At 35.3% G+C, this 13,347-nt stretch overlaps 2 protein-coding genes across 2 annotated transcripts; one reads left to right on the top strand and one right to left on the bottom strand.

Moving 5' to 3' along the window:
- Positions 1–1,340: 1,340 nt before the first annotated feature.
- Positions 1,341–3,042, bottom strand: LOC145157745 (uncharacterized). Its single transcript, XM_079076740.1, has 3 exons — positions 3,023–3,042; positions 1,724–2,936; positions 1,341–1,631 (listed from the first exon to the last, which is right to left on the bottom strand). Exons 1-3 carry the CDS (start codon positions 3,040–3,042, stop codon positions 1,341–1,343), a joined length of 1,524 nt encoding a protein of 507 aa, XP_078932866.1.
- Positions 3,043–3,800: 758 nt separating this feature from the next.
- On the top strand, positions 3,801–5,383 carry LOC145159472 (plasmodesmata-located protein 2-like). Its single transcript, XM_079078469.1, has 3 exons — positions 3,801–4,886; positions 4,989–5,102; positions 5,195–5,383. The coding sequence occupies exons 1-3, from the start codon at positions 4,019–4,021 to the stop codon at positions 5,200–5,202; spliced, it is 990 nt and encodes a 329-aa protein (XP_078934595.1). The 5' UTR covers positions 3,801–4,018; the 3' UTR covers positions 5,203–5,383.
- Positions 5,384–13,347: the final 7,964 nt, after the last annotated feature.

A 13,347-nucleotide genomic window follows, 5' to 3' on the forward strand; every position in this document is an offset into this window, starting at 1 on the left:
CGGCTTTTTTATGTGCACAACTTATTTACTTAGGTATTCTTTTAGAATAAAAGAAAGTAAACAAATTTTTGAGAATAATGTGCGGTAGTCAAGAAAAGTAAACAATTCTTTGAGAATAATGTGAAAAAAAGTACACAACAAGACATCAAATTGTTTGAGAATACAGTAGGTTACTAGAATGGTTTAGTTTATAGTATTCTAAAAGAAAGTAAACAATTATCTCAAAATACATTGGGTAGTAAAGGGAAGCAAACAATTCTTTGAGAATAATGTGAAAAAAGTACACTAGAAGACTTCACATTGTTTTAGAATACTAGAATGGTTTAGTTTACAGTATTCTAAAACAATTGTAATACTATTTTGTAACTTGTTTTCATTGACACAAGTTGTTTAATAGAACAACCTCCCCAAGTAGAACCGGAAGCTAATAAAGAATTACCAATGGTAGAAATCATTGTCATAGCACAATACGTATTTTGATTATTTCGTTCTTAACATATACACTTTTTTGAGAAGTAAAATTCTCAAGGAATACACCTCATCATTCTTGAAAAATCTATCATTAGTCATGAAGAACATGTTGTTGTTTTTTATGGTTTTCCAATACATATATTTATAATACCCGCAACATTCTTGAACAACAAATCCTCTTCTTTACAACCTTTCATTCTTAAAGAATACGTTGATTTAAATCTTTCGTTATTAAAAAATAATATTATCATACGTTGGTAGTCTTCTGACTTATCCTTTGTTCGTTTAACTTTTGGTCTGCCTGGTAGTCTTCTTTTTTTGGAGGTAAAGGCTTCTGATAAATTGTTTTCGGCCACATTGGACTACCATTTAAAGGGTGGACATTGTAAGTGTAGCTTGAAAGGAAACTTTGTTTGCTAAAACAACGTGCCACATACGACTCTGCATTATGATTCAGGTATGAAATTGCAGCCAAGCCATGCAAGCATGGGATACCTCTCAACTGCCAACTTCTACATTCACATACCTTTCTGATTAGATCCACAAAAAATGCATCATTACCAAATCTTACTTCAAATTGCTGATAGCCACTTGGATAAACTCCCCAAAATCTTTATAAAAAAAAGAGCAAGTTAACACCCCAAATCAAATCAATCATTAGCTAATGTAAATTTGAAACATTATGTTACTCACCTTTGAGTTATATTATTATCTTTTAACTCCTTTCTAATTGTTGGGCAAATATCCAAATCCCACTCTTCACCCATAATCCTTTGATTATACATCCTCTCCATGGCCCAAACCCTTATTTATTCCAACATTGTGATGATCGGCTTTCTTCTAGCATCCCTGATTGCATTATTAAAACTTTATGAGACACCATTTTCCATAACATCACAGTTCCTCCCTTCTACAAAGAAAGCTTTTGACCAAGATTTTGGTTCCCTTTGAATAAGATGATCATAGGCATTGAGGTCTAATTTCTTAATTCCATCCATGGCTTCTTCAAACTGTGGTACAGTGGTACTAATTATAGCAGCCCAAAACAATTTCCTGTAATGTTCACCATCAAACTTCTTCTTAAAATTAGCATAGATGTGCGTAGCACATTGCCTATGCTCAGCTTCTGGAATCCTTTCTTTCACAGTTTCTAACAATCCCTGTCAAAATTAAAACATGCTGGTAAATGTAAAACTTAATGTTAAACAATTAAAAGTAAAAAGCATAAAGCAAAAAATAAGCAATCTACTACCTTATGTCCATATGAAATGATAGTAAGTCCACTACCATTGCCCCCTCCAATGTCATCCATGAGAATGTCAAGAAACCACTTCCAATTAACTTCATTCTCAACATTTACCACAGCCCACGCGATAGGGTAGATGTTGTTATTCGCATCTCTACCCACTGCTACAAGAAGCTCACCCTTACACAAGCCTTTCAAGAAGCAGCCATCTACACAAATCACCTTTCTACATCCCTCTATCCAACCATCCCTAAAACCTTTGAAGCAGACATAGTACTTTGAAAAATATATAGTTGAGTCAGGCATGATGTCCACATCCATTCTTACCGTAGGCCCTGGGTTAGACCTCATAATCTCCTCACCATAATCCCACAACCTTCCATAATGCTTAACCAAAGTACCTTCAATCTTACTTAATGCAAACCTTCTTGCATTTCTACACTGCCCCAAACTAACATTAATATTAAATTTTTTGGAAATTTTAGCTTTCATTTTCCTTAAGCTCATTTTTGGTCTTTGTAATATTTTATCAACAAAATGCTTCCCAATCCACCTATAACTCACAATTGCTCCAAGTTTGAATGACCTGGAGCAATTGTGATCATCTTTTAGTGACTTAATTTGAAAAGAATGTCCGTCCTTCATCCAAGTGGCCCAAAGTCTAAATGGACATTTATGTGTTGTACCTTTGCTACATTTAGCTAACAACCTGTTCTTATCACTTTTTTCATACCATAAACTGTATCCATGTCTAACAGCATAATTACTCAGTAAACATTTAAGCTCATCGGGGTCAGAAAACTTCATACCTAGTATAGGAACCATCTTCTTCCAATTTTGGTTTGGATCATGGACGGGATACATTGGTTTCACATCAACTTCTTCGTCTGTTGCATTTGTGTCGGAACCATCTTCTGATTTCTTGTTAGGACAAAGGGCATTAAGAAATGAATCATCAAGTGGTTTCTTACTTGACACCACCTCATCCTCTTCATGGTCAGGTAAAATCACATCCGAAAATGTAGAATCATCAACTTCGTCTTCATCCTCTACAACCGAATCATATTCATCAGGATTCTCCTCCTCGAGCCAATCAAAAATGGGTTCATTGTACTGATCAATGTACACATTAATTCTTTTTTCTTGGCTTTCATTACCAATCTCAAGGAACTCTCTGTAATCTCCTTCATTCTGAATTACTCCTAACCCTTCACTCAACCTTTCATGTGGAAGATAGTAGTAAACATCCTTGCAGTTGATCTTCTATGTGAGCTTTTCAAGGAAAGTAATGAAATCTGAAAATACCATAGCGTTGAAGTCGACATCTCGTACAGATGCGATGTCTGGGTCGAAATATACAAGGGGTTGGGGGAAAATACACCATTATAGTGGACATCTACGATGAGGGATGATCCCTTCGCCATTACAGTCGAAGAAATAGAAAGTGATTTCAATTGCAAAGGTTCGACATTGAGAACGAAGAGAAAGGGGAACAATGGAACGAAGGAATGAAAGCGGTGGGTTTTTTTGTTTATGAGCCCTAATTCCAATTACCATTCACATAATGTGTCAAAAATGCCAAGTAATTTCATTTAATGCCACGTAATATGCCAAATCAGCAAAAACCTACGATCATCGGTCATATTACCTTAATATGTACAGGTCAAACAAGTTCAATTGTCAAATGTATACGAAAAAAACATTGTTACCTTAATGTGTACAAACCCTAAACTACGTTACCTTTCTATGTCATTAACCCAATACCTTTCTATGTCATTAACCCAAGAGATGATGGCTTGAAGGTTCAAGATGGTGGAGGTTTTTGTGATAATATCTAGGAATAATTATTGGAGATTAAACATGTAAGATATTTGGAGTTTGAATTGTATTTCATAATTATAGAGTTTTAACTTTAATGATAATTAATTCAATTAACAAATTTACCATTTGGTCATATATTCACACAATAATAAAATGTTATATATATATATATATATATATATATATATATATATATATATATATATATATATATATATATATATATATATATAATTCTCACACATGACATGCACTTGTTTTTTTGAAATAGTGCTACCCTAGTTAAAGTTGATACTCATACCCTCTCCACATCCAATATCCTCATAAAGTTAAAATTTATGCCAAGCTGAAAACCTAAATTTTTACTTCAAGAATAAAAAAATCATCACTTTTTCAAACATCCACCTCTCAAACTCTCTCTAATCTCTCCCAAATTCCCATACACATGACGATTTAGTCCATCCAAAAACCATCTCAAATATGTGTTCTCAGCTACCCATAATACCCTTCTCCTTGTTCTTGTTCTTGTTTCCCATCATCATTCAAGTGGTTAAATCTGCACCAGATAACACCAATTTAGTATACAAAGGATGTGCAAAGCAATCTTTACAAGATCCCAATGGAGTTTACTCCTCTGCCCTTTCCGCCATTTTCGGGACACTGATTCAACAGTCGTCAAAAGCAATGTTCTTCAAGACGACAAGTGGCAGTGGTCAAGCATCAATCACCGGTCTTTTTCAATGTAGAGGCGATCTAACAAATCTCGATTGCTATAACTGTGTGAGCAGACTCCCAATCTTGATGGACAAGCTCTGTGGGAAAACAGTGGCTGCAAGACTCCAGCTTTTGGGTTGTTATATGCTTTATGAAGTCGCCGGATTCTCTCAAATCTCCGGAATGGAATTGCTTTACAAGACGTGTGGGGAAACAAACGCTGGTGGAATTGGGTTTGAAGAGAAGAGGGATTCTGCTTTGGGAAGTTTGGAAAGTGGGATTGGGAGTGGAAACGGTGGATTTTATACGACGAATTATGAATCGATTTATGTTTTGGGGCAATGTGAAGGTGATTTAGGAAGTTCTGATTGTGGAGATTGTGTTAAAAGTGCTGTTCAGAGATCTCAAGTTGAATGTGGGAGCTCCATTTCTGGACAAATTTATCTTCATAAATGCTTCATTAGTTACAGTTATTACCCTAATGGAATCCCGAATCCCAAGAAATCGTCATCTTCATCATCGTCGTCGTCATCATCGTCTTCTTCATATTCTTCATCATCTTCATCACCTTCTTCATCATCATCTTCGTCTTCTTCATATTCTTCACCATATTCTTCTTCTTCATCGTCATCAGGTATGGTTGATTATGTGATTAACTGATTAACTTATTACCATCGTCTTTTAAATCTAATGATTTTGATTGAAATTTGGTGAATTTTTTGATTTGGGTTTGTAGATACGGGATCAAATACAGGGAAAACGATAGCGATTATCTTGGGAGGGGCAGCAGGAGTTGGATTCTTGGTGATATGTTTATTGTTTGCTAAAAATCTAGCAAAGAAAAATGATGGTGAGTGAAGTAAAGTTGAATTAAAGAATTTATTTATTTATTTACTTTTTTTTATTCTAGTTTATTAATGAAAATATATAATTTTGGATCAGATTATTGAAAGGATGATATAGAGTTGTTCAAAGAACAAAGATCAAAATTTTGAGGTGGGTTTCTTTCCTTGGTCTTTTTCAAATCCATGTGGCAAAGGAGTTTTTGGAGTTGTAATATTTGAAAAAAATGAAAATTTGTGAATGGTGGAAAAGATGAAAGAAAGATTTAATATTTAATTTATGTTGTCATATGTTTGTTTATTCTTTCCTACTCTTTCTTTGATAATTAAATCATACCTATCAGAATATTACGTGAAAAAATAAGGTATATGCAGTATGCACATGTTTGAGACCTAAATTAACCTTTTTATAATAAAACCCTTAAGGGTTGTAGTTCATTTTATAAGAAAGAAAGAAAAACATTATTTTGGTGGTGAATATTAGGGACGATCTTTTTAACCGAAAAAATGATTGGGAACTTTAAACAGTTAGTGGTATTTGATACGATTATCGGTTACTCTTAATCGGTCTTTAGTTATTTTAGTTTCGGTTATGAAACCGGTTACATCCCTAATGAATATGATATAATTTTCTCAAACCACTTTCGAAGATGATAAATATAAAAAATTCGGATGAAAGTAAGAAGATATATAAAATAATGAAGTTAAGTTCTTATTTTTATAAATACCAAGTTTTACTTTCGGAATACCTTTTTATGGTTATGTTCAATCTCATCCTTTTGACTTGTAGTAGGTGACAACGACTATCACATGCAAATAAAGTATGTCGACTCCAATCTCAGATAATAATTCGTATTGTTTCAACAATATAGTTTTTTTTTCTTAATGGGAAAAAAATGTTTTAGGTAAAATAGGCTGGATCATGTTTTGTGACATATCACAATAATTCTTACAAAACTTTTCACCGAATCATGAGAATCTCACATCTCACAACAATGAATACGTAAAGAAGCCACGGAGTCACGGACAAGTATAAAATCTTCAGGCAAGTTTTGCGGGATGTGCTTTCCAAAAAGTAAATACGCTCAAACATATATTGGAAAGGGTTAGCATTCCTATAATCCTGTCATATTTATGATAAAACTAATTAAGTGTATTTTACTTTTGTTTTACTTTTATTATTATTATTATTATTATTATTATTATTATTATTATATATATATATATTAAAGTTGTGGAAGAAAGGAATAGTAAAGTTGGCATACTTTGTCCAGGTTTGGTCCCTTGATTTACATATCCAGTCCCTGTACTTTTTTAATTAATTTATTCATGTCCTTTTGTTTGTGTTCCATTCAACTTCCCATTTTTTTGGCAGAATTTGTCCCTGTATTATTGTTGGAAGTTAGGAATACTAAATTTGGATGTTTTTTGGCAACTTTGCTCATTATTCTTTACCCATTTTGACACTTTTGGTCCTTGCAATAAATATTTTTACACTTTTTTGGAACCTTTTAATATTTAAAGTTTGGCCACAAAACTTTAACGGTTTGACAACTTTGATCCCTTTTCTAAAAAGTTGCTAATTCCTACCCTTTTAATTCTTTAGCCATTTTCACACTTCTGGTCCTTGCAGTCAAAACTTTTACATTTTTTGTCCGGGGCAAAGCCCGGACTTTTCATCCTTGCACTTTCTATGTCTGTCATATTTATCAATTCGGAAACAACATTGAAAGCTTCTGGCCCCCGCGTAGCGGGGATAACCTTTCTAGTTATTATTATTATTATTGATTTTGATATTAATACTACTTTTTAACACCTAAATTTTATAAAAAAAACACCACTAGCAAAAAGCTAGCAAGAAAAAAAACAATTACATAGAATCAGATATTTTTCAACCACTCAAATCAAGAAATTTCACATCTGTTATTCCTATTCGAAAACCAATTGAAAACATGTATAACAATACTTTAAAAAACATGACTCTTTTGCATCTTTAAAGTTTGAAACACCACACTTTTCTGATATTGCCACAACACCTAGAGAATCATGATACAAATAACATCTACCACTTTTTCTTTTTCTTCTTTAACTTCACCTCAATCCAAAGTAACGACTCCAACACATTATGGAACAACGGAAACGGAAGATCCCGCCACTTGAGAACCTTATTCCATATCTAATTAGCTACTTCACATTTCACAAACACATGACTACAATCTTCACTCTGAAGAGAGCACATAGGACATAACATAGAATGAATATTTATGCCTCTGATCACCAAGTTCTCTTTAGTCGGTAACCTATCACGAAGAATTTGCCAAATAAGCACATTGGGCTTTATAAGAACCAATCTACACCATCTAGTTTGGACTTTATCTTCCTACAAAATAAAATAGTCAATATGTCTTCTGATATTGCTTACATCAAAACTCCAATTCGCACCATTTTCCCATTCCCATTTATATGGACAATTACTAAGATGTACTTGGTTCAATAAATCCACAAGATCCGCCAATTGAGAAGTCGTACCTTCTCCTTCACGAAAAGGACGATGCCAAGAAAAAACCACCTCTCATATACCCACTTATCATCAACACAACACTCCTTATTCAAATCTAAGGCATATAATGTAACATTCGTAATTTGGTAAATTTCCTTTTAGCCCCTTATTGCAAAATGTATATCTTTTTGGTCCCTAGCTAGTACGCGGGGCGTACTTGTAACGTCCGCAGATCCGGGCTAGTCAATTTAGAGACAATGAGCATCAAAAATGACTTTTTGATAGAATATTATTTAGAATGAATAATCTTAACTAAGTTGTAGTGGTCGTGACAAGTAGGGATGAGAATTTGGCCCGAAAACCCGAACCGAACCGAAACCCGAACCGAACCGAACCGAATTAGGCCCGAATAAGCAATTCGATTCGGTTTTCGGGTATCTATATTAGGCTTATTCGGGTTTCGGGTTATTCGGTTCGGGTTACCCGAATAAGGGCTTATTCGGGCCAAATGGACCGAACCGAATTTGAAAAGTCACATTTTTCCCTTGATCGATAGCTTATTCGGTCTTGTACTATCGTGTTCAATCCATCGTAAGTTCGTAACCCAAATACCCAATATCCACGTAACCTGGAAACAAAAAATCAAAGCAATCGACAAATCGACGACCTGAGTATTTGATCGATCGAGTGTTTTTCTCATCCCTACTTGCGAGTTGCGAACTTTAGGCTGCTGCCTTGATCGATCATCCAACAGTCTACTGCCTTGAACGTCAAACTTCATTCACGATAAAAAAAAATCGGCCCTTGCTTCTTGGAAAAAAAATCGTCTACTCAATCTTTCGTATTCTAGTCTCTATTGTGATCAAACTCCATTCAAGTCATGGAGAATTGGGTTCCAATTCAAGAAACTCAAGTAAGTATTTGTATCTTAATCTATTACTCACTCTTTCAATGTGTTATTATGTATCAATGTATGTTACTCATTGAAATTTAAATGTGTTAATCTACTACTCAATCTTTCAATCATTCAATGTGTTATTATGTATGTTATCAATTGAAATTTGAGTGTGTTATGTTAACAGTTAACATTTTCTCTATAAGTCCAAGCAATGGGGAATTTGACCTTGAATGAGAGAATTTAATGGAGAAAACAACCATATTTGTTCTTTTACTTGTTTCATTCCATATTGATGAATCTATTTAAATGTTAAAGAACCTATATTACTATTCTATTATATTAATATGATTTTGTTATTGTGCTTTAGATTGATGATGAAGATTTGTTTGTTGATAACACTCAAGTTAAAGGAACAAGTCAAGCAACAAAGCCGAAGAAAAGGAAATATGTCCAAAGGGCGGCTTGTTGGGCCGATTATGATGTAATTCATATTGACAAAGTTAGATATAGCAAATGCAAAAAGTGTGGAACTTTGCTCAAAACCGAATCCGGCGGAAACGGTACTTCTAGTATGATTAGACATACGGAAAGATGTAAAATGAACCCAAAAAATTTAGAAAAAAAAAGTAGAAAACCAAACCACTTTAAATTTCAAAAAAAATGAAAACGGGGAGAATAGTATTGGGACTTGGAAACATGATGAGAAATGAATAAAAAAAGCTTTGTTAAACTTATTTGTAGTTGGAGAATTACCGTTCAAGTTTGTAGAGAATGAATCATTTGTTGAGTATACAAATGCATTGAACGGAAAAGTAGTTTTGCCATGTAGAACCACAATTTCAAATAGAGTCACCGATTACTATCTTGAAGAAAAGGCTAAGTTGTTTAAGTTTTTTAGTAATCCCTTAAGTAATGTGCATTTGACCACCGATTGTTGGACAAGCTCATGTCAAAGGTCAAGCTATATGGTGGTCACGGCCCACTTTATTGATGAAGATTGTGTCATGCACAAAAGAATTATCAAATTTAAATCTCTAGATAGTCATAAGGGAGAAGACATTGGGCGCACGTTGTTGACTTGTCTTCAAGAGTGGGGTATCACTAACGTAATGACCATAACCGTAGACAATGCTAGTTCGAATGATAAAGCAATCAAAATTCTAAAGAAAAAACTACCAAACTTGTATGATGGGGGGAAACAATTACACGTAAGGTGTATGGCCCACATCCTTAACCTTATTGTTAGGGATGGGTTTGATCAACACCAATCTAGTATCAAGTGCATGCAAAAGGCCGTTAAATACATTAGGAATTCTACACAACGAATGTTTAATGTTTAACTTATATACTTATATATAGATTTTTGGATGTTTTTGGTGTTTAATGTTTAGTGTTTAATATGTTGCTCTATATCTTAAGATTTTGGTGTTTGTATTTTACATTTTAATCAAGAATAGTTAATCCATGTTATCCGTGTTTATATTCTTAGTTCACAAATTCTAACTCTTTTTGCACCTTTGGAACAATTATATATACTTTGTATTATTTTTAATTAACAAATTTGTTTCTTTAAAAGATTTGTTATGAAATCATAAAATACAAAAGTCATACAAAATACAATAGTTATAATCACATTGTAAATGTTAATTGGGTTATTTGGGTTATACAATAATAATAGGTCATTAATCATCTTGTACATGTTATTTGGGTTATTCGGGCCGGAACCGAACCGAATAAAACCCGAACCCAACCGAACCCGTATTGCTTATTTGGTTCGGTTTTCGGTTCATACAAATACCCTTATTCGGTTCTCGGGTTATTCGGGTTCGGGTCGGTTCGGTTCGGTTCTGGCCCGAATAACATCCCTAGTGACAAGGATTCCGGATATATAAAGAATGCCGAAATCCGAGTTATAACAAAGAAGTTATGACCTGTCGAAGTTTCACGACAGAACCGGCACGACACAGCGCGACGTAAATAGTGAATTTACGATAGAGCAATATTTAGCCTTAGCGATCTAAATGAAAGTCGTAGAATACGTTAAACCGAGAGTGTGCATAAAAAGAACGTCCAAATCTGACTTCGTATGAGGAAGTTATGATTTTTCTAAGTTTCAGCTTAGCAGTATGCAGCCTGAAGTTCGATTTTGAGATCGAGAGAGTTCTAGCCGAAACAATCTAAACGATAATCGAAGATCTCGTTGATAGTAGTGCAACGGTGAAAAGACAGTCGAAAACAAACGTCAGATGAAGGAGTTATGAATTTCTAACGGAGTTTTCCTGTCCCGGCCTACTAAAAATAATATATTAATAATATATTAAAAATAGAGTCAAAATTAGTCGACGAAGTCTAAACAGAGTTGTAGAGCATAATCTCACCTACGCGTGGATATAAAGAACGTCGAAAACGGAGCTCGTATGCGAAAGTTATGAATTTCTGAAGTTCGGGGCGCTAACCCCAAAGCTGTGTCAGAGACCACGACGTGAAAATAGTGTTCACGACGTGAACTGTCTTCTGGAGCAAGTGGACTGATGACGAACGTGATGACATATGCCTGACCAAGCTCACGACGTGAAATAAGGGTTCACGACGTGAAAATCGAAAAATCAGCCCTATAAATAGAAACCGAAGGCAGTCGGGTTTGGCTGCTAATTCCTCAACCTCTCTCCTACTCTACTCATCTTTAAGCCGACTTTTAACCCCCCAAAGCCCCGATATCATCCCGATACCCGAAGCGAGTCCCGACACTCCGAAGATCCCGAGAAAAAGAGTTTTCAAGCCGAAGCTCTGCCCGCGAGAAACCCGGTGTGTGAAGATATACCGGTTTCACCGAAGAGTTACTACTTGGAGAGCCGTAGTGCTGTCCGGTAATCGTCTTATCAAGTGAGTGTATAGTCTCTTTCGTAAACACGATTTTAATACAAGTATTGTTTGAATGTATTAAGTATATGTTTTGTGTGAGTGTGTAGTTACTTTCTTCTAACACATAGATATGAAGTATTTGCTATGAAATACGTGTTATGTGTTTATATATTGTTTGTTTACTTGAGATGGATGTTGAATGAATGTTTTAAACTGGTTTTTAAATGGTTTAAATTATATATGTAATTTTTATCTACAAATATGTTGGGTAGAACATGGGTAGACGAAATAGTTGGTGTGTGATGAAGGATGAGTTTGAGGATGAGACGAAAGATGATATAGATCATGAGATAAGGGTGAAAGGTGAAAAATTAGTGAAACCTTTACCCAAACGATGCCCCCCCCCCCCCCCCGTCATTCAGCAGAGTAGGGATGACAACCACAGATTATTCTAGACAGTCCTGTGGAACACTAGCAGGCTAGCAACCTGTAGGTGTTGTGGACTTGATGTTCACCGGTGTACTCTAAAAACCCTGGCAGCTATTGTCTTAGTGCCTAACAAAGAACCCTGGCAGCTATTGTCTTAGTGCCTAACAAAGAACCCTGACAGCTATTGTCTTAGTGCCTAACAAAGAACCCTGGCAGCTATTGTCTTAGTGCCTAATAAAGAACCTTGGTAGCTATGGATTTAGTGTTTGATATATGAACCTCGGGCAGCAATGGACTTTGTGCCAATTCTTTAGGTCAATCCTTAGGAATAAATAAATGAAGGATAGTTGATTCTTAGGGTAGATCCTTAAGAGTAAAGAAGATAATGGGGATTGGGTAATTGGGTTGATTGTTTAATGATTAAATTTAATAAATATGTTATTGTGGGTTGAAAACCCTATATGCTCACCAGGCTCCCAAGCCTGACCCACTCAGTTTTCTTTGTGTCACAGGTATCGATACGAAGACATATTTCACTGAGAGATTAAAGGAGATGTAAATCATTAGTGTAAATAAATTTGTGTCTGTATTGACCAGGACATCCCAAATGCTTTAAAATGAATAAAAATGCATTTCTTCAGAAATGCTTTGATAAAGAATTTATCATGTTTTCTGGGTACAAATTCCGCAACACTTTTAATCAAAGGATTACTCTGATTTTGTAAAACAAAGCATAAACAAATCAGTCATTTCTGACCGTGAATTTGGGGATGTCACAGTACTCTATTAGTACGCTTAGCGTACTAGCTCATGTCCGGGCGCAGGATTCACCAACGTACGTTGGGCGTACGTGGGAGTAGGTTTGGTGTATGCTAAGCAGGGGCAAACCCTAATTTTTAGGGTTTGTGCCCTATTTAAGCAACTTATGTTGCCTTGGTTGTATCATTTGGTCAGTCTCCATTCCCTAATACCTTAAGATCGAAATCCTAGCCTTCCTTAGTGTGTTTTTGAGCTTTGGAAGTGATTTTTGTATCGTTTTGGTGTGCATTGAAGAAGGTGGTGCTTGGAAACCAAGCTTTGGTTGGACTTGAAGTTGTAGATCCAGAATCTTCATCAAGTTTGCTAGCTCCAGAAGGTATAAAGTCCTTATCTTGGAACCTCTTTATGTTAGTTTGAGATTAGGGCTTGTTTTTGAGTTTATTATTGTCTTCTGGTTCTCTTTGGGAGTTTGAGTCCCTCCATGGGCTAGGATGCCAGATCTTAGCCTCTATGATGTTCCTTGTGTAAAAAGTCCCATCTTGATGAAGCATATTTGGTCCATGCATGAGTTTGAGCCCTTATTATGGGTCTTAATGGACAAAATCAGGTTTTAGGGTTCTATTAAGTCATGCAAGATGATAAAGTTGCCAACTTTATCCATTGATGCCTTGAAATGAAGTAGATCTGAGTTTTTGACATTAAGAGCTTAAGTGGTTAAGATAAAGTTAGCCAAATGAGACTCTAGCCAGTACGTGGGGCGTAACCCCTAGTACGTTGCGCGTACTAGGTCACCTGCCCGATTCTG

Source organism: Lactuca virosa, chromosome 2, assembly GCF_052849685.1.
Source record: "Lactuca virosa cultivar CGN04683 chromosome 2, Lactuca_virosa_CGN04683_v6, whole genome shotgun sequence".
NCBI classification, from domain to species: domain Eukaryota; kingdom Viridiplantae; phylum Streptophyta; class Magnoliopsida; order Asterales; family Asteraceae; genus Lactuca; species Lactuca virosa.